At 41.2% G+C, this 21,595-nt stretch overlaps 2 protein-coding genes across 4 annotated transcripts; both read left to right on the forward strand.

Moving 5' to 3' along the window:
* arf3a (ADP-ribosylation factor 3a) lies at positions 1–3,925 on the forward strand (the record flags this gene model as incomplete). 2 transcript variants are annotated; one of them, XM_080860602.1, is made up of 5 exons in its annotated part: positions 1–74; positions 1,353–1,519; positions 1,823–1,933; positions 2,400–2,524; positions 3,764–3,925. In XM_080860602.1, the coding sequence occupies 5 exons, from the start codon at positions 1–3 to the stop codon at positions 3,923–3,925; spliced, it is 639 nt and encodes a 212-aa protein (XP_080716728.1). The 2 variants fall into 2 exon arrangements, with proteins under 2 accessions (XP_080716728.1, XP_080716729.1); XM_080860603.1 differs by lacking the exons at positions 1–74; positions 1,823–1,933 and having other exon boundaries at positions 1,372–1,519.
* Positions 3,926–8,346: 4,421 nt separating this feature from the next.
* phf8 (PHD finger protein 8) lies at positions 8,347–21,301 on the forward strand. 2 transcript variants are annotated; one of them, XM_080860401.1, is made up of 22 exons: positions 8,347–8,589; positions 10,174–10,500; positions 10,656–10,741; positions 10,885–11,005; positions 11,249–11,409; positions 11,989–12,130; positions 12,328–12,514; positions 12,635–12,797; positions 13,013–13,100; positions 13,190–13,296; positions 13,447–13,538; positions 13,677–13,766; positions 14,352–14,657; positions 15,235–15,326; positions 15,467–15,642; positions 16,436–16,527; positions 16,643–16,764; positions 16,981–17,297; positions 17,471–17,566; positions 17,731–17,840; positions 17,956–18,319; positions 18,451–21,301. In XM_080860401.1, the coding sequence occupies exons 2-22, from the start codon at positions 10,403–10,405 to the stop codon at positions 18,537–18,539; spliced, it is 3,099 nt and encodes a 1,032-aa protein (XP_080716527.1). In that variant the 5' UTR covers positions 8,347–8,589; positions 10,174–10,402; the 3' UTR covers positions 18,540–21,301. The 2 variants fall into 2 exon arrangements, with proteins under 2 accessions (XP_080716527.1, XP_080716528.1); XM_080860402.1 differs by lacking the exons at positions 17,956–18,319; positions 18,451–21,301 and having other exon boundaries at positions 16,981–17,380; positions 17,731–17,838.
* The last annotated feature ends 294 nt before the right edge of the window (positions 21,302–21,595 follow it).

Here is a 21,595-nt window from a genome sequence, read left to right on the forward strand (position 1 = left end):
ATGCGCCTTACTACATACATCGCGAGAGCAGCCGGTGGTGACTTGCCAGAAATCATCCAGTGTTGCTGTCAGAGGTAAGTCGGGTTGCGCTAAATATGGGTTATATGAGGTAGTGTGATGAAGAAGATGAAGAAACATATACAGGTTGTAAAACATTAATTATTCATAACATTGGGCAGGGCAGATTTGCAAATACATGCAAGTTCTCGATGTGTGTAGCCTACGCTAGGCCACCTCGTCGTCTCCACGATGTCGTGACTATAGTGGAAAGGTGAGGATGAGGCTACATAGCCTTTAAAACGTCATATCATAAAGTAAAAAACATACTTCTATCCATGGATCGTATTAACATATAGAATATGTATATCACTAGCCTAAATCGCCACACATCCTCTCTAGAATCGTGGGTTGCCAGGAGAAAAACTAGTTTGTACAGCATCAGGACCAGCATCCTATTAGCCTATAGCCGACGTCGATTTGGATTTGACACCTTTAATGCTCTCAATGTTCCTCTTTCTCAGTGCACAGCCCGCAAATATGAGACAAACCTTAAAGCCATTACGTTTCATCGTTCCTTGATTCAGCGAAAATGCAGTCAAATGTTGGTAGGTTTAGCAGTCTGTCAGGTCAACTGCCTGCTGTGGATTGAAGTGTATTACATTAATTTTCCTTAAGGTTTGTAACGAGGTGTTAATGTCCTTAATATCAACTAATGGCCTGCTGTGTCCTTCACGTTTTTGCGGTTACACACACCAGAGCCGCTACATTACATTGCGGGTTGCCCGTGTCTCTGGCGGTTCCCTTGGAGGTGAAGGAAGTGCGAATTTCGCGAAAGGGAACGAGATGGAAAATGGAACATGATTTGATGAACGCAATCCAAGTTTGCAAAATCCAGTTTGCTTGAATTAATGTCGAAATCCCGGTGTTGCTTTTAAGGGTGGTCTTTCACTGTCATTTTGCATAATGAAATGAATCACATTAACTTGCTCCCACTGCTTGGGATCACATATGTATGGAAATCTGAAAGGGTTAGCTTGTTGGGCTGATTTACATTCTAAAATGTTCTGTTTGCACAGGGAAATAATCCTTGTAAAACAGTCTCTGTTTTGTCATTGTATATTATTCTTTTCACTGTGATCCATTTAGTCCGGGTGATGTTTCACCATCATACTGCAATTCTTTCATTTCTTAAATGCAAAATGACAGCATTATTATAATGTAATATCCACAATGGCTTTGAACTGCATATTCAATCCCTGAGCACTAACCTCAACAACAATTTAAGGCAAACGGAACGAATACCAGGGATAGCAGAGTTAATGCCACCATACTGTGCTTTACTTTCATTGCAGAGAAGGCCAGCCAGTGAACATGGGTAACATTTTCGGCAACCTTTTGAAGAGCCTTATTGGAAAGAAGGAGATGAGGATTCTGATGGTTGGCCTGGACGCAGCCGGGAAAACAACAATATTATACAAACTCAAGCTGGGCGAAATTGTGACGACCATTCCTACCATTGGTATTGATTCTTAAAGGGTCTCCAGTACAGTATATACTGTAGCGTGTAAGATGCTTTAATAAATGGCAAGCCGCCAAAGAGAAGCTATTTAGTTGCTCCATCATTACAATACATTCAGCTGTTTGGTGTATTGTTGTGTAAATGTTGTCCGATGTAACTGTATGTATTGGATCTGGTGAAGTCTAGTGTGAGGAGACCAGCATAGCAGCCTGAAGGTCAATACTTAATAAGCTAGAGTGAAAGGTCATGCCCAGTTTTTGTGGTAGACATTAATTCCAACACCTTTGTGCCTTCTTTCCCCAGGGTTTAATGTGGAAACAGTGGAGTACAAAAACATCAGCTTCACAGTGTGGGATGTTGGTGGCCAGGACAAGATCAGACCCTTATGGAGGCACTACTTCCAGAACACACAGGGTAGGTGCTGCCGAGGTCACCTGACCACTGGACACCGAAACAGAATGGCTGATAGTCTAAGAGATATTTGTGGCTAATTGCTCCATGTAATGAGTCGACCACTGATGACCATACTCATTCCAGAGCATAGCATAGACATCAGACTGAAACTTGAGTGCTGCATTCACTGTGATACACACACACTTGCAGAATGCAATAAATCTGTAATTGTTTTGTCATTTCTCGTTCCACAGTTTAGTTTATTACTGTTGGAGCAGGCCCACAATACAATCTAATATAGTTGTTTACCAGTTGTCAGTGGAACATCATTTGTCATTTATGCAACTTATGACAGTCTTGGTTTAATTTTGGTTGAGAGCTCTGTTAACTTGTCCACATTGTAGATTTATTCTTGACAATTCAAGAAAGATTGATTCTAGACATGTATCCAGATATGTGTGGTCCTTTCGGGTTTTGTTTCTCCCAGGTCTGATTTTCGTGGTGGACAGTAACGACCGCGAGCGGGTGAACGAGGCCCGTGAGGAGTTAATGCGAATGTTGGCAGAGGACGAGCTCCGGGATGCTGTGCTTCTGATCTTCGCCAACAAGCAGGCAAGAGAACCCCGCTGTATCATTGTTATCCAAGCTGTACACGAGCGACCCAGACTCACTGTGAATGGCACACTGACATTGCCAGAAGTGACTTCTAAGCATGTGCATCATTCTTCTTTGTAGCTGAGCTCTTGTCCCATAGTCTTAACACTTTATCACCTCGACATATTTATTCAATTTTTTCCTTGCAAAGCAAGGCACTGCACTGTTATTCCTAGGGTTATTATTCTTCATATTTTTTTTCTCCAATTTCTACAATAATTCTTGAACCGCTTAACATAGAAACTTCATTCAAACATTATACGCTTTTCCACTGTAGGAACTTGGGGCACTTCCCAGGTGGTGTGAACATTCACAGGGACAGCCCCGGACAGTTCCGGAGGCGACAAAACAATTATATATTTCTCCAGCGGCAGCACCAACAGTAGACCGTCAAACCATAGATTTTTTAGATAACGTTAGGATTACCTCAAGGTTGAGTCGACAGTTGAATTTTGCTATAATGTTCGACACTAAATTAAATGGCTTCATATCAGCTGTAATAACTTGATAAATGAATATACCACAAACACTATGATTAATTAAGGCCTTTATTTCTGCTGACGTTTTGCTTGTGTTCACTCAGTAACTGTAATCTCAACAAGCTAAACATGTAGGATTTCATTTATGTTGCTGTATCCAGCTTGTAAATCTTGTCACAAAAATGTCACTTGTTGTCTTCCACTCACGTCATGTTTAACCAATAAGTGTGAAACTTCACTGCAAGTGCCACACAGCAATTTCAGGACTGCACAGAAGTACCTACCCTGGGAAAGGGTACTTATTTTGCCCCCGAAAGAGGTCCCACATGGGCGGTTACGTTAAAAACCTATTTTTCTACACTTAAATAGCTAAAGAAAAATTACATTACAGTTTCTGTCGGCTTTCATTTGACCATTGTTACACCATAATCAGGTGGCTTGCTGTCACCTGCACCAACACTTGCACTAATATGAAGGCTCCCTTTATAACTAGGAGTATTGATAAGAGGCACCTTCGATACTCGATACACCATAGCAACACCTTAGCAACTACTTAGCATGCACTGAATTGCGTTAAATGTTCTAATCTTATTCTATATATTCGTTTTGAATATTTAAAAAGAAAATGGGTTCATACGCAATAGTATTTCCTTCAGGAAATGCAAATCTATTTCTCAATTCTTTCTCTCTCTCTAAAACACTTCCTTTTGCACTATAGGACCTGCCTAATGCCATGAATGCCGCTGAGATCACTGACAAGCTGGGCCTTCACTCGTTGCGCCACCGCAACTGGTACATCCAGGCCACGTGTGCCACTAGCGGCGATGGGCTGTACGAGGGCCTGGACTGGCTGTCGAACCAGCTCAAGAACAAGAAGTGAGGACAGCCGGCCAGGCTGGGGGGTGCAGTGAGGAGACACCTGAGCTGGAACTTCAGCCGAGAAGCAGTGCTGGTGGGGAGTTTCCTTCACTCTGTTGGCAGGGTGAGATTGGCGAGGCCATAGCAGAGTTTATACTGACCCTCTCCACTCCGCTCTCAACCTCCTCCTATCCCTTTGTGCTAAACTCAGTAGACATCATTATCTCAATTGAGGTCTTGTGCAAAGGAGTTGTTATGACAGTGAGATATTTTTGTGGTGTTTGTGATGCTTACCTTTGTACAGAGTTTGAATCTGAGAAGCCAGGCTTTCATCGTTTTTGCAGTAATCTAGTGTTGCGCGATTCTGAACACATTTGTTTTGCATTAATTTTTAGATCAACTACCAACTTGTTTGGAAAGTTATGGTGGACTGTAAATAACTAAGGAAAGAAAAGTACATTAGCAACAGTTTCATCAATCGGTCTTTTTTTCTTACCACAACAAATTAGTCATTGTTATCTGCACATCTGACTATTTCCTGTTTGTGGCACATGGTTAAATACATGCTGACTTGTGTCTCACTGCATTTTATTAGATTGTTTCCTTTCAAAAGACTTGTCAGTGACTCTACCAAATTCAAAAAATACAATTGCTGAGGGGTTGGTAGGGGATGAGTTGTGGTCTAAGATATTCAACAAATGTTGTACAACATCCTTGCATTTTTTTGTTATTGCTGTGTGTTAGGAATTGTGTTATGTATATTGCTCTTGTTTGTCTGCTTTGGAAATGTGAGGATAAATATTGGCAGTGGGAATCATGCAACAAGTAGATGTGCATTGTCTTGTATCGTAGGGATTGATGGTTCAATACACATTTAGATTTTGATAAATCCACAGATGACTAACTTTAAGGACAGTTTTACCACTCATTTGATCTAGAAACAATTTGATCCAAACAGCATCATTAACAAACGTGTGATAAACACAGCCAACCATTCCCAAGCTTTGGGCATGGCAGCCACCTTTTGCATTCATATGATGAGGGTTATATGAGGCCTTAAGTCAAGTATTAAGATGCAAGGTAAGTGATGGCTTATTACCCAACTACTGTCTGATCCTCTGCTCATGTTGCTTGGGAACTAGAGTGTTGAAATATCATTACACTGCTGTTGGGATGGCATATTAGTAAAGTATAGATATTTGGTTCATTTTTGCAGTTGAGTTGCAGTATGTACTTATCACACAAGGATGTATTTATTTTATTTACATACTTTACTTTGCTCTCCTTGAAATGTATGTATTTAAACATGTATTTACGATGTACTTGTGTCGAGTAGTACACTTTAAGGGCCCTCACCAATTTCTTAACAATATATGTACATACATTATGTATATGTACCATCCTGAAATCTTCATGTAAATGATTACTTGTGAGTGTTTATGGTTCTCATACTGAGGTCAGTTGAATATCAAAGATCCAGAAAAGAACCAAAAAATCAGTTGATTATGACTATCCTTAGGTTCTACCAATTGCTGATCCTTTCTATCTATTGATGTTTTGTGCTACCCCTTCCATGGTTTTACAGTGATGTGCAACCAATTGACTATTGGCTGTACACACTGAAGGAAGTGTACAGTATGTTGTGTCTATTTGTTGGGAATTGTCAATGGCAATGGCACTATTACTATAATGTCACTCCTTGTGCACATTCCTAAGATTACTAGCATGGAAAAATTAGAGTAGGGACATTTTTTCTTTTACTTCTAGGCTTTAAAGACTGCCACTCATGCTGTGTTGTTGTAATGTCTGTTATTTAGAAGATTGATGAGACTGATTTTACACTTACACATATAGACTTATGATTTACTCAACTGTCGACTGTGATGGTCAGCCATTATAATGTTGAGTTGTGGTGTGCTCAACATGTAGGAGGGTTATACTAAGAGAACACTGACACTCTTTATATCACATTACATCTTGAGAGGTGTGCTTGTCATTGTTGTGGTTGTTCATTGATATGTTTAAAGTTATATAAAATTGCAGGGTATTGATTTGTGAATGCAAATACTACTGAAATGAAAATATTGTTTATTAAATAAAAATGTATAATAATCCTATGAGAAGTAGGTGTTTGAATGAGACAAAGTGGTAATCTGTTTTCTCTCTCCAGAGATTTGTATATTAAGAATAATATTTAGACTAATGGTAAAGACGTCATATGTTTGACTCAGTAACTTTTACCAATACCAAAATGTAATCAACTTCAGAGAATTATAATTTTAACTTACTGTGCACCAAATAAAGATTTTATGTATGAACAATGATTCAAGTCTTGTGTATATTGATGGGCCAAGAAGTTGACTGTTATTATATAATAATGATGCTATTGTAACATCATTATAATATAACATAAAAATAAAAAGTATTTTTTGTATTATTCCTGTTTGCATAAATAGATGGACAGTAATCATACCTGATAACTGTATAGTTTAGAACTTCCAGGGCCTTCATAAACACTTTCCTTTAAAGGGTATATTTACTGAGGCTGCCACTGATTGAGGTTCCAACTTTCAGAAAGCATTTAAAGTGAGAATCCCTTCCCAGAGATATGTCCAGATTGACTTGCTCTCATCTACACACACACACACACACACACGCGCACACACACACACACACACACACACTCAACCTGTTCCTGCTCACACAGTGTGTCTCCAGGGACGTGACAGCAGTATGTGGGTCAGAAGCACTCACTGGGCTGCCAGCCCCCGTGGCCCCCTGTAGGCCAGCCACAATAGCGGCACCACTGCGGGTGCCATAGCTGGGATTCCCTGCCGTAACCGAGGCGTCCTCACCGAGGGTACAGACATAGTGGCAGCGGTGCTGCAATCAATTCATCAATCTTGTGAAGGCTGCTGCTGAAGCTGGACCCACCCCCCACGCCCCCCAACCCAGGGCCAGGGCCAGGGCCACCATGGCAGATGTGGGGGCAGATCGGGAGAAATAAATTCCCACACCCCCCTTGGATCCAGGAACTGAATGTGTCACCGCAGTCAACATAAGTTCAGGATGGGGTGGGGGTGTGGAGGTGGTGGTGGGGGATTCAAGTATGATTCATTGCATGCTGTCAATACAGGACACACTTAAAGAAAACATCTGGTTTCCATAGCATCCCTCCTCTTCCATGTTATCATTTATCAAAGTAAGGGGTATATTCCACGAACACAAAATATTGCAAATGCTTGTGAGACATCTTTCCTGACTCTTAAAACAATATGTTGCTGAGACTAGAAGAAGAGTACAATGATAGTCATGTAAGATCATGGCCTCTTTGTCTTTGAAATAAACGACCCATTTGCACTCAATGGATGCCCAATGAGCATCAATCCTTTCTCATTCTGAGTGTGAAATAGTGAGCTTGTGTCGCCACCTGCTGGTCGGTCAAATAAGGCCACAAGCTTGGAGGTTGCAGTTTTAGTTTATTCTACGAATAGGGCGAAACATGATCTGTAAAAAATCTATTTGATCTCATCAAACTTTTGAATTACTTTCTTTACATTTTACAAATCTTTATTAATGTAGAATAAGAGATCTATGGTCCCTGAGCAATAAACGTTTAGTGTTTTACATTGAAGTTGAAAAAGAAAAATATTGACTGTCATGTCTGGAGAATTACTATCAATGACACAATTAATACTTCATTGTACAAACACTTTTAAATAGCTAGGGATCTTTGTTAGTGCTCATATTGAATAGGATTTGTCCCATTTCTGCCTCACCTTCTCTCAATGTATATATAGGCCTATTTTATGAATGTTGCAGAGGCTAGGTATATAAATTACAACAGTTACAAGAGAAATGACTTACAATTATTTACAAGAGACAAGTGTGATCAGTGAAAAGTTCTTCGTATTAAACAAAAATTGACCGTCAACGTTGGAATGACACTTTTTAGTTTTTAGTTTTTTTTTTACAAAGCAGTAGATCTGTGTGCACATGGCTTATGCTTTTGTGTGCAATGTTAAAAGTCTAATGAAATGTGTAAGGATAGGCCTAAATGCGGATGATCTTTAAAAAACGGTGAAAAAAAATAAATATATATTTTGACCTTTGCCCTGCACGTTCAAGTTAACTGTCCGACTGGTGTTCAATGAGGAAAGTGGAAGACTGTGAACTTGGTACTCCAACTTGGAGGAGATAAAAACAGATGACAAAGATTAAAAGCAATCTAAAGCATGGCAGGCCAATCTTTCTCTGTCTTCACAAGAGTTTAAGTCACTCTACAGAACCACGAACAATGTTTGAGTACTGTAAGAGTACATCTACCTTTTCATTATTTGGCTAGCCAACTGGTCTTAGCATCCAATGAAAACCAACTTTATTGTTCACAGAACTGTAGACAGTGGTCGGTCCGCGGATGGATTGAAATGGCACCGCTGCACTGCGAGTCTTTTTGTCTGAATTTTTCTAGATTTCGTTTTACCAGCTAGAATTTTTCACTTCCATGATATCATATTAAATGATAATCTGTTTTCCTGTATATGCACAATAATTAATGTAATATAAACTGTTAATAAGAAATACTTGCCGATCAGAAATAGGCCGCTTTAAGCCTCGGGTTTTCGTAGGAATTCCCACCGTCATGGAACTCTTGGCTCTCTCGCAGCTTGTGACAATTTACAATCGGTAAGATCTGAATTCGCTGTGCCTTAAGGTTAAGTGATTAAAGTAACTATCTAGAAGTTTCTGTGGTAAACCGTTACGTTGTATTGCATTCAGCTGACCATCATAGTAAGTCTTTTAACGTCTTAGTCAGATTTGAGTAATCTTATCTCTTGAGAATAGCTCATCATTGGCTAGTTTGCTATTGAGGTATCTACTTGGCTTACTATCAGCTTGCTAAGTTAGCTAATTTTCTCTGCGAGCAGAGTTAACACGTTGCAAATACCAAATAAGAAGTAAAACAAGTTAAAATGTAACTATTTTATAGCTTGACAGTTCCACTTACATTAAAGTAAACACAAACAGTTTGCTACGTGTAACAGAACAAAATTAGCAGGCTAAAGCTAACTAAAGAATCCACGTTAGCTAGCTTTGTTGACGTGACTGACTGACTCACTTTGTTCCTTAGCTAGCCAGATATGCAATATCAGGAATAATAGGCTGCTTAACGAGGTAGCTGACATCCTCGTTGTTTTCCAGTTTTATGACTGAAGTGTTTATTTTCTGCTAGTTTGGGAGAGCGCTAACGGACTTGGACAACATTAGCCTCTTAGCTTGTTATTTAAGATGATGTTGATGATGTTAGCTAGGAAGCTATTGGAACTAATTAAGCTGTGCTAGCTAGCTAACTACTTCGTAATAGCATTTACATTGAAGGAGGAATATGGTCAGTGCTACGCAACTAGTTAGTTCTCAACTTTTACATTTGAGTCTGCTAACATGAATTGCTAACCAGTTAGGTAGCTAGAGCTTACTGAGGATTTACTAGCTTGACAGATAACGCTCCATGTTATTTATGCAAAACACACAACAGACTCATACTCTGTATCAGTTTATGAAGATGCGCAGTGTAACGTCGACTAATTTTAACCCAATAAACCATCATGTGTTTTGCTGTAAACAGATTAAACCTTATTCTTACTCTAGCAAGTAAGATATAGCGTGTGGCGTTAGCATACAGCGTGTACCGTTAAGCTATGAGTATTTTGACAGCTAGCAAGCGAAGTATGGGTTGACCGATAAGTTTGCCTGCGTTTACTCCCAAGTCTTCTGCCTTGCTTATTATTCTTTTAGAGTTATTGCATTGTAAGTATTGTAGCACTTAACTGAGAGTGTGTTCTGTACAGTATGCTAACTTACTGTGGCATACCGCCTTGTTTTTTGAATTTACTGACGCGCCTTCGGATGACTGATAGTCTTCTAGACTCTAGATTGTAAAAAATCTCGTTCAAATAGTAATTGTCCTGCTAAATTACCACACCTTGCTTCATGCATGCGAAATAAAGATATGCAAATGTATTCTGTAATTGACGTTCGCGGTGAACTGAGTTTTGTTTTTGCGAGTTGTATGATTTGACGTTCAGAGGACCATGGACTCAAAATCCTCTACATTGCACATTAGTTCGCAATGGGTCTGCAGCAGTGTTCCCTGATTAGTTTGCTAGTTAGTATAACATGACAAATGTTGACATGATATTAACTCTTGTGTATTATTAGACTGAAAGCATAAATATAAACTAACATGTACTCATTTGCTGTCTTTCACAGGTGTCACGATGTTATGAACACAGTGCTTCAGGTGTGAATCCTGAATTTGTCTCTGACATCCCGGTTCATCAGCTGTGGAAACATTCCACTGTTACCACAAAACTTACAAAATCGTTAATGGTGAACTGTAATTGTGTATTTGCAAAAATCCAGAGCCTGAAGTTGAGTTTTCTTTGAGATTACACCAGTCTGTGAAACGGAACACCTGAGTATAGCCAGCAAAGTCAGAATGGCTTCAGTTCCTGTATACTGCTTGTGTCGGCTTCCCTATGATGTCACACGCTTCATGATTGAGTGTGATGTTTGTCAAGACTGGTTTCATGGAAGGTGAGCTTGTTTGAAATTTTTCGAAGATTCATAATACATCGTGGACCTATTGATTTGCTAGAAGAAAATGTTTTTAAAAAGCGTTCTTTTTGTGTGTGTGTGTGTGTGTGTGTGTGTGTGTGTGTGTGTGTGTGTGTGTGGTTTGTTTTGACCAGTTGTGTTGGTGTAGAGGAGGACAAGGCTGCAGAGATTGACCTCTATCACTGTCCCAACTGTCAGGTCTCACATGGCCCCTCTGTCAGTAAGTATTAGTCGCACATTCCTTTTTCATTGTACACCTTGACCATTAATGGCCCTTCTGTTTTGTCAATCTGATTTCATATAGATCTAGACCTCTCCCTTTTGATGTTTCATCTGACCACTCTTCTGTAACTGTTCTGGCAGTGCGTAAGCGACGTGGAGCCCCAAAGTCCGATGTAAGTGCTGGTACGAGAGATCCAAGCCGACCAGTGAAGACTGGCAGCGCCCAGTTCGTGAGGGAGTTACGGGGCCGCACGTTCCCAAGGTGACAATCAAAAAGCCAGTCATCTTTTGTTGAAAGCATTTATTTTTCAATCTCACTCCAACAAGATGTAGGCCATTTGTAATTGTTTGACGTTAATACATTGCTTTTGTATATATCTGGGCCTGTGTCTGTCTGTCTGTTTGTTCTATTCTGTTTTCTCACCATTGTGAGTAATTGTAGGTGCTGTCAGTTTTGACCCTGAGTGTTGTCACTCACTGATGTGTGCATGTTTCTGTATGCTAGTGCGGATGAGATCCTTCTGAAACCAACCGGGGCCCAGCTCACAGTGGAGTTTCTGGAGGAGCACTCCTTCAGTGTCCCCGTCATGGTCCTGAGGAGGGACGGCCTGGGCATGAGCCTGCCCCCGGCATCTTTTGGTGTCAGTGATGTCGAGCACTACATTGGTAAAATCATTTTCCTAACATTAAAGAAGTAGTAGTAGTTATTTGTCGAATTGAGACCACTCAGTTGCAGCTTCTCTATATAATTGAAAGTTCAGTAGTAGGACATCAAGATAAAACCTTCAAACTCTCCCAGAAACTGTATTTAGAACTGCCAGTACACTGTGTTGTTTGGGGCTTTTTCTTTAACAAGAAGAATGACTCATTTTAGTCCAAGAATGTAGCTTCAGGGCCAGTGGTCTCTAGTGTCCAAAAATCTCCAGAAAAGATCATTTTTATGACCAGGCAGAAGATGTGGAAGCATATACTTTGACAAGACTTAGCATATCAGATGACAATCTAGAACACACCAAAAGTATTGGAAAAATAACAGTGATGTGCGAAGGGAGCTGTGTGAGAGTTGCGAAAGTTCAGAGAAAAAGGCTCTGTAGTTCATAGAGTATAGAAACAGCTTGACATTTTTCACATTTCTGTGGCGTCATTTCTTTCAATTGTGTCTTTTGCATGTTGAATGCATGCTTCTTCAGGCGTGTTTTGTGTTCGGTGAGGTTTGTTAAATGCTTTGGTTGGGTATGTTTACAGGTGGTGACAAGGAGATTGATGTAATTGACGTTTCCCGCCAAGCTGACCTAAAGATGAGCCTTGGGGATTTCGCTGAGTACTACAACAGCCCCAACAGAGACAGAGTGCTCAATGTGATAAGCCTTGAGTTCTCAGAAACCAAGTATGTTTATATGGCTCTTTATAAATCTGTTTGTTTGTTTGCTTGCTTGCTTCTGTATCTGAGGAGCATCTTTCACATTTTTACCTGCATTTTAAGATCCATGACATTTAAAAAAAATCACAACTTTGTTAACTTTTAATGTTCATCATGCTCTAAGGAAGCTAATTTAGAACTTGCACTAATTCTTCTTTCCTAAGGTTGTCCAACCTGGTGGAAACCCCAAAGATAGTAAGGAAGTTGTCTTGGGTGGAGAACTTGTGGCCAGAAGAGTCTGTGTTTGAGAGGCCCAACGTGCAGAAGTACTGCCTGATGGGTGTGAAGGACAGCTACACAGACTTCCACATTGACTTTGGAGGAACCTCCGTGTGGTACCATGTGCTACGAGTGAGTGAGCAAGCTGCATGAACCAAACACTTAATTTCCTGTTCAACAAAACCGTGGCTAAGAGATAAAGAGACAGTTGAATGCGTTATAATAGAAGGCTTTGAACAATGTTTCTCTCAGGGTGAGAAGATCTTCTACCTGATCCGTCCCACCCCTGCCAACCTGGCCCTGTTTGAGCGCTGGAGTTCCTCCTCCAGTCAAAACGAGATGTTCTTTGGGGATCAGGTGGACATGTGCTACAGATGCTCCGTCAAGCAGGGAAACACACTCTTCATTCCAACAGGTACAGCAATAGAGACCTAGTGTAACAATACTACTTTACATACGAAATAAAGTAGTATTTATTGTTTTAAGTGCTGCAGTACTTACTAGTGAATGTAGATTGTTACCTTGTCCCATGGTTGTAAGTAGTCTTGGGTTTATACATTAGATGATCCTTAATGCACCTAAAATGCTGGTATGTTTGACATGCTGCTTTTTCCATTATTTCCTTTTCAGGATGGATTCATTCTGTTCTCACACCTGTGGACTGCCTAGCCTTTGGAGGCAACTTCCTTCACAGCCTCAACATTGACATGCAGCTTCGGTAGGTACAGTTTGTGACACATATGATTCGGTTGACCTAATCTGATTCATTGATGTGTGTATTCTTACGTGGTTTTTGCTCATCCGTAGTGCTTATGAAATCGAGAAGAGGCTGAGCACAGCAGACCTATTCAGATTTCCTAACTTTGAGACAGTTTGCTGGTATGTTGGTAAACATCTTCTGGATACATTCAGAGGTGAGAATCTTTATTTTGGATATTTGAGAGCGTTTTATGTGTTGTGTACTGGATTGTTTCAGGTGGCCTTTGGCAGACCTTCAATGCCGGCAAAGTCACAATACAGGTTATTACTATTGCAGTGTTGGTAAACATGCTTCTACTCTGCAGGGTTGAGAGAGAACAGGCGTCATCCCGCCAGTTATCTGGTCCATGGAGCCAAATCTTTGAACAACGCCTTCCGTGGTTGGACACGTAAAGAGGTAGTGTGCCTTGCAAACATATTTAATACATTTGATTACATACACTTGTATGTTTCATTTATGTGAGGCTGACCTAGTGACGAAGCAAATATGTGGTAATATGAGCTTACTGAAGCAAATATGTGTGTTTCTTCTCAGTCACTGTCTGAACATGAAGTTGAAATCCCAGATACCATAAAAACACCACAGTTGGTTAAAGACTTGGCAAAAGAGATTCGAATGGTTGAGGTGAGTCAGTACCAAATGTCACCATCACTGTCTTTTCAAATAGCCAACTATAGCAACAATAGCAACAAAAAACAACAATGTTAAGGCACATTGTCTCCCTGTTACCCAAATGTCAGAAGATGCATAGCTGCCCTCAATGATTGAATGGTGATAAATAATGTAATTTCATGTTTAAAATTCAGTGTATTGAAAGGTGTGTTGGGTGTAAACATTACAAAGTTGCTAGAATATAGCAATTTAAGCTAGCAGGCCTAATGTACTGCAACATTACATTAGGATTCGGTATTGTTAGCTAATGTATGTGTTTAATAAACGTTTTATCTTTATGTGGGCTCCTTTAAGCAATGATGGAAACTTAAATGAAATGCAGCGTGAAGTGAATATGGGTTACTATTTTTTTTATTTGTTATTATTATTATTATTATATATATATATAAAGAGGAGGTCAATCTATTATCTAAGGAAATATCTTATACTGACTCTGGGCAAGAAAAATGGAGCATACACTTGCCCTAAAAAGATTAGATTTTGTCCACTCCTGGTATAAGTACCATCTTCTCCTGGTCTGTTTGTTTCCCTCTCTAGGATATCTTCCAGCAGAACCTGGGTCGCAGTGGGGCCCCGTTCACTGGTCCCCCGGGTCTACAGTCCCCACACTCCAAAGCCCAGGTGTCCTCCCCTCAGAATTCTGGACGGCCCCCAGGTAAAAAGAGAGGCCCTAAACCCAAAGACATGCCCATCGGAGGAGCCGTGAGTTCCCCCAGTCCCAAAAAGAAGAGCCTGAAGAAGGAGATAAAGACAGAGGCAGGAGAGCTGGATCTTCTGGAGATTCACACCAAGCACACACTCAAAAAGTTTCAACCTGGAAATAAATCCAAGAACAAGAACAAGGTACAGCTCCTCCTGTCAAACTGTAACTCTGGTCTGCAAATAGTGACAAAATAGCCTGTAAATAGTTACCATAGTCATCTTCCTTAAATGTCATACTTCCACTTCCGCTTGGTATTGCTAAAGCAAAGTGCCATTTTTACACCCAAAAGCATTATGTAAGAAACTTTGGTTGAACACAGTGGAGTTTTGTAATGTCTTCTGTAGCTATGAGACTGTCAGACTCTAACAAGGCAGACGTTTCACCACTTTCTTCTAGTGTAATCACAACACCCATCTACTATGTACTTACTTTGTAGCTAGACTGCAATTTTTGAAATTTCTGAAATGTGTTAACGTTAAGAAAATGTAGATGTATTGCATTCTGCTTTATGGGGAAAATATTACGCAATTTTTGAGATGTAACTCCTCTGGAGTAGCTTGTAGGTGTACTGGAGAGAGCAGAGCAAAAATAAAAATGAAGAAGAAATTCTATTTGCATTTTCAGACTATGCATGTGGCTTTAACTGTATTTAGATTTGATGATTTTTGAAAATAGTAATTAAATTATGTTTTTGTTCATTCGATTGATACTCTGCAGATGGAGCTGCCGTCAGCCTGTCTGGATGACTTTGAAGGCAAACTGAAGAAGAGCAAGCTGAAGCTGGTGCTGACCAATGGCAAAATACAAGGGTAACCCAAGACTGCAGAGCCCACTCGGCTCATCCCTCTATATTATTTGTTTAGAGTCACCATGTCCGTCTTGCTGTCATTTCTCCTCCCCTTGCTCTCCATTTCTCATTCTGCCCTTTGTCCGTCTCGGCGTCTCGCAGGAAGAAGGGCAGCCGTGCAGCGTGCTCTAATGGAGATGGACGCGTCTCGAAGTTCCAGCCTCTGCTGCCCAGCTCCGCTCTGTCAGACCTGGACTCGGAGGACGAGCTGCAGATAGACGAGTCACCGCCCCCCCCACGCCGCAGAGCGCCCTCCAACAAAAATAAAAAACTAGTCGGTGAGGTCCTTCGTCCTTCATCCTGCAGTGTGTGTGTGTGTGTGTCCTAGAGTGGGTTGGTGATGAAAGCTGCTCTTGAGCCAAAAAGTCCTGCCTGCCAGAGTGTTCCTTCCCTTCCCCCTACTCATGAACAGGTGTCCGCTTACCCTTGTTAAGTTTATTTCAAACAAGTTTAATTTTATCTGTCTAAACCATTTTGGAAAGCCAGTGGCCTAGTGCAAAGGCTGCAAAGGTTTGAGAGGGGAGGCAAATTACGACAGGGCCCTGAAAGCCAAGAAGTATGCAAGACATTTCTTCCCATCTAGCATGTAGGAGTGAAATGTTATGCAATTAAACTGGCTGTGCTTTGACAGTTGAAAAAAAGGCTTGTCAGGTTTTCGGCTGACGACTAGCAGTTGTGAAAAAAGGTTCAGCACACCCAATTGGAAAATAAGGAGTGTGTGTTCATTCATGGCCAGAGGGGGATGATTATGTTTAGTAAGACATTTTGGACTCAAGACCAGTACCATACAGTACTTTAAACGTATTGTTCATGTTTATTAATGTTGAAGCGTGAGCCATCCGCTGAGTACAGTGACCTCCTGTGTCTGCGGTTTGTCTGTGAGTTGAGTATGGATCAAACTTTAGCATTCACATTAGTAAAGTAATTCCATTCACTTCGCTGCTGTCTTGGTACACTTGTTTCATACTGGTAAAAAAAAGAATCATTCTTACAAACTCTCTTCCATTAAATGGATAAGAAGTAAATGCCTTTAAGTGTTTAACTTTTGTTTTATTCTCCCTGACTGTGCAGCTGCGGGACTGCCCAGGAAACTACCCCGGGCCAAGCCTTGCTCCGATCCCCACCGTGTCAGGGAGCCAGGAGAGGTGGACTTTGATATCGAGGTTAGTCTGATGCCAGTCGCCTCTGTCTTTGTTCTAGCCGTGTCGGCCAGCTCTTGGATATTGACAGTGTTGTGTATCTCAGCGGCATAGTTATAATGACAGCGATTGTCTTTAGGAGGACTACACCACAGATGAGGAGACTACACTGACGATGCAGGCAGTGAAGGGTGGAGCCGGGGGAATCCTGGACCTGCTCAAGGCTAGCAAACAGGTGGCTGGGCTGGACTCTGCTCTCAGGTACTCCAGCTAATCCTACAGTCCCATCAGTATTCACAATAACCACACCACTCACAATGTCTTATATCCATTGGTGATGAATCGGAGATTACAGGAATGATTTAAAATGCCATTGCTGCTTTTCGGCTGTAGCTTCCAATTCTGTTGAAGGCTTAAGAAATATCTGGTGGAGCACATACAAAACCAAACACAATCGATCTTGTTGTCTTTTTCCAGTGAGGAGGCTCCTGCCTCTCCCAGCACACGAGACGCCATTCAGGGCATGCTGTCCATGGCCAACCCTCCATCCTCTTCCTCGTCCTCCTCGTCCTCTTCCTCTCCTATCTCGGTGTCAGGCAGAGCCCCCGAGGTGCTGCCGAAGGAGAAGGGCCGGGCCACCTGGGTGTCGGGCGGGTCCAAGAAGAACGAGAAAAAGCCTGTGGTCCAGCGGCCGGGGAAGCGGCCAATCAAACGGCCCGCCCGCCACCTCAGCGACGAAGAGAGTCCGGATGAGCAGGAGACTCTGGGAACGTGCTTCAAGGACGCGGAATATGGTGAGGGCTCTCAGGGAGAAGCTTATATGGAAATGTTCAGAAGGAGGTCAGGATTTTCAACCTCCCTATCCTGTCAATCCACAGTACGAACGTTCAGTCAGACTTTTACATCTTACCAGTAATAATGAATGACAGTGGGTGGTTTTACATTCTGCCTCAAACTGTTCTCTCAGTATACCCCTCCCTGGAGTCTGATGAGGAGGACCACGCTGCAAAGGCAAAGATGAAAAGGAAGAGGAATTGGGACGATACGCCCTGGAGTCCTAAAGGTGACGTACCCTACTCGCCTTACTTCGTGGACCAAAATGTCCTCTGTTGACGATAATAAATAATGAGTCTGTAAAGGGATATTCCCAAAAGGCTTCTATTTTTCTTATTATTCTTCTGTAGCTGGTTTACTAATGCATGTCTTTAAATGAATCCATTCGTACAGCCCGCGTGACCCCCACACTGCCCAAGCAGGAGAGGCCGGTTCGAGAGGGGGTGAGGGTGGCGTCGGTAGAGACAGGCCTGGCTGTCGCCGCTGCTAAGCTGGCACAACAGGTGAGGGAGGTGACAGGCGGTCATAAGCCTGAGGCTGAAGCTACCGATAGTCACAAATAAGCCTTACTGAAAGTGACCTGACCACTGAGCCTCTTGCTTCTGCTTACCCCCCAAGGAACATCAGAAGACCACCAAGAGGAAATACACCAAAAAGCGCCCCTCTGCCCCCCCACCACCGCCGCCGCCCCAGCCCGAGCAGGCGCCCCCCTCGCCCCTGATGCCCAGCGAGCCCACGCCTGAGGTCTTACAGGAGGAACGCAGGCTAGAGGCGTACTCGGCCAGCCTTCTGGACCATGAGTACACGGCGGGACCTGGACCTTTTGGCCCCGGGGGGCCCAGAGGCAGTGCAGCCATGGCGCCGGGGGTCTTCCTCACGTCCAGACGGCCCTCGCTGTCCCCGCAGAACAGCAGCAGCTACTCTCCCTCTGCCCCGTCCCCGGCAGGCCAGACCAGCCCCGGGGCAGCTGGAGGAGGACAAGGTTAGGAAACACACACACACAAACACACACACACACACACATGGCTGTGCTATAAGTATACTTGTGATGCAGATGTGATACTACATTTGTTTATACCTGGCATTGTGTCCTTGTTTGTCCTCTGCTTACAGGGAAGCGTCCAAAGAAAGGACTTGCCACAGCCAAGCAGAGGTTGGGAAAAATCCTGAAAATCCACCGGAATGGCAAGTTGCTCCTGTGAGAAGGGCGAGAAAGGAGATGGAACAAGACAATAAAAGAGGAGAGAGACAGCAAAAGGACAGCGAAAACACAGACCGGTTTAAAGCAGGAGAACGGAGTGAAGCAGTGATATCCAGGTCCACTTTGGCTGTGGAGAACAAAAACAAACATGTACATTATTTTACCCCAAGCAGGCTCTGGTTTTAAAACGTGTGGTCAGGTAGGGAGAGGAGCCTGCCAGCTGATCCTGTGTGTCACTGGGATGAAGCATGAGACTGAGTGACTACCGTGTTTGTACATTTGTATGTCATCCATCCCTCATTCCTCAAATCTGCCCCTTCCCACGTTTTTTGATCATTAGCAACATAGCAACCCAACCAGTTACTTGTTTTAATAAGTGGGGGTTGGGGAAAAGTCAGGTGTCCGATTAGATCAATTCTCCATCATGACTGAGGTCATATGTTGAAAAGCTGTCATGTAATGATTTTTTTTATCTTGCTAAGGATGCATGATTCAACTCGACCTAAATTGAGTGTGTGTGTGAGAGTGTGTGAGTGTGTTTTGCGTGCGTGCGTGCAGAAAACGGCTTATTTCCACCTTAGCCACTTATAAGTTCTGTGTTTTTTTTATGGAACAGTTATAGCACACATAGGATGAGGACTTCAGTGCTCACAAGGGAAAGAACAATGACTGTTTCAAATGAAGCGACTGACCTCCTTGTAAAGGAAAAACTTTTTAATTTAGATTTGTTCCCTCCTAACCCACCCTATTCCCATCCCCACCCCACTACTGCAAACGTTTGTACAATAATATTTCTGTGTAGCATTATCATTGCAAGGACCTGCTAGTCTACGTGGAGTACATGTTACTCTGTTTTTTTTGTTTTCCTTTACATATGTGTACGCATGAACTTCTTCCTCCATATGAACGCCTTCCTCTCATCTTTTTGTATGCTTGTCTGAATTCTGTTGTACTATAATGTTCAAAGTGTTTGTTTCAAAGGCTCCCTCTTAGACCCAAGTTGCTGTAGATATCCAAACCTGTGTACTAAAATCAGCTAAGCCAGCTTGATTATTAATGTTGCAATGCAGTCTTTTGAACTCCTTCAAGAATGTGTGTTTCTCGGTGTCTATATTTTTTTAGTTGCCCTGTCACCCAGGATAGGCAGTAGGATGCCCTCTTGCGAGGAGACTCTAGATCTTTCCTGTCTGCCTTCACGAAATTGTGCAGTATACAAAAGCTTGATTCACTGTAATGACGTGCAAGTAAATAAAGATGTTTTGCGGGTTAGGAATGGCTGTGGTTTAGATGGAGAACATTAATGGTTGAGGTGTTTTTTTTTTTCTCAGAAAGTTCATTGTATATAACTGTTGTAATTTTGTTTTCATAGTTTTGAGGAATTTTCTTTGTTGCATCAAAAACTTGATAACATGAATTCTGTATAAAATACATAAGTGTTTGGAAAATGTTAGAAATAGTTGTTTAGTTGTTATTATTTGTATGTGGTAATTATTATTTTTAGTTGGTCCTGTTTAGTAATATTGTAACAATGAAGTTAATGTATTCAAAAGCTCAGTCCTTTGCTTCTGTTCATTTTGCTATATTTTCTTTTAGTAATTAATATTAATAACTGTTGTCAAAATATTTGTTGGGTATTTTTTTTAAAGATATTTGGTCAAGATGGCTTAAATATAATAACATTTTTAAACAAAGTAATTCATGACTTTGGCTTTGCTATTATGCTTTGATTGAACTGTTTTCATGTTCTTAGAAAAAAAGAGCCCAGTATCCCTCAATACTTTTTTGTCGTTTGCTGAAGTCAAAACTCCCTTTCTCACAGAAATGAATGTATTGAATGCCAATCACGAGCACCACTAAACATTCAAAATTTGTATTTATGAGACATATTTATTATTTTGTACTGTTTCCAGCGATTGATCTAAGATGTCATCAATTCGATCAACCTTACTTTCTGAGATGCACACCCTTGTGTCAGTTACCATGGCACTAGTTAAACACATTTCTTGTCAGGTAGTACATATGATTGTACAGTGTAGTTTGATTTGTGGTTGTAGATGAAAGATGAACAAAAGTGAGTCTGGCCCATTATTTAGTATGGCAGATTGAGGTGATCGTATTCCCCGTGGTTGGATGTTGACAGCTACCATACAGATATGAGAGTAACTGGGTCCGTTTGTATTGTCCATGTTTTTTATAGTTTGTTGTCTTTTCAGAAATACCATTGGTCTGTAAACCACTGTACTTCTCTGTCTTTTAGAGACTTATGATACTTAAACATAGCTATCGTACACTCTAAATTCAACTATCCATTCTCAAGAAATGGTCAAGATCGCTGAGTGAAATTCACATCAACAATCACATTATTGTACCATCCCAACTGCCCATCACTTCTGTGTAGCATAGTCATTTATTAACTACCGAAATGGTTTTAAACACCATGCTTTTCTCGGACTCCTTTCTATTTGTAAATAACTCCGTAAAATGACGTAGACAATGATGTTTTATAGTTATTTCTCACATTCTTTTCAGGACTCATAGTCATGCATTTGAATATTTCTGTGCTCCAAGTTTTTTGTTTGTTTGTTTATAATATAAATTAGTGTGGTTCACACAATTCCTCTCAGGGTTTATTTTATATTGATTATGAATTTGTTGTTAATACATTAATGAGCACCCACAAATGTCACTCAGTGCACTCCAAATCTGCTTTGGCATATCATTCATAAAGAGTATGTATCCATCCCCTGATTTTCGGAAGTTTAGAATGGATTTTTCAATTACACTCAATTAAAGCATATTTTTTAAAGTTATGGCATTGTTTCAGTTTCTTTTTTAAAGAAAGCGTGTACTGTTACTGTATAGTTACACATTCTAAAGTCATTCACTTAAATGTTCCGTATGTTTTTACATAGACATCATTTGTCTAAAACACTCGATACACTTAAAACAGATTTTGTAAATTAATTGCGGTAAATTGGATTTGCCCACTTTGAAAAGAAATGTTAAAGTTGTACTCACACTGTGTGTACCTCTTCTGCACATTTGGAGCATCCTAAT

This window comes from Sprattus sprattus, assembly GCF_963457725.1.
Source record: "Sprattus sprattus genome assembly, chromosome: 2".
Taxonomy (NCBI): domain Eukaryota; kingdom Metazoa; phylum Chordata; class Actinopteri; order Clupeiformes; family Clupeidae; genus Sprattus; species Sprattus sprattus.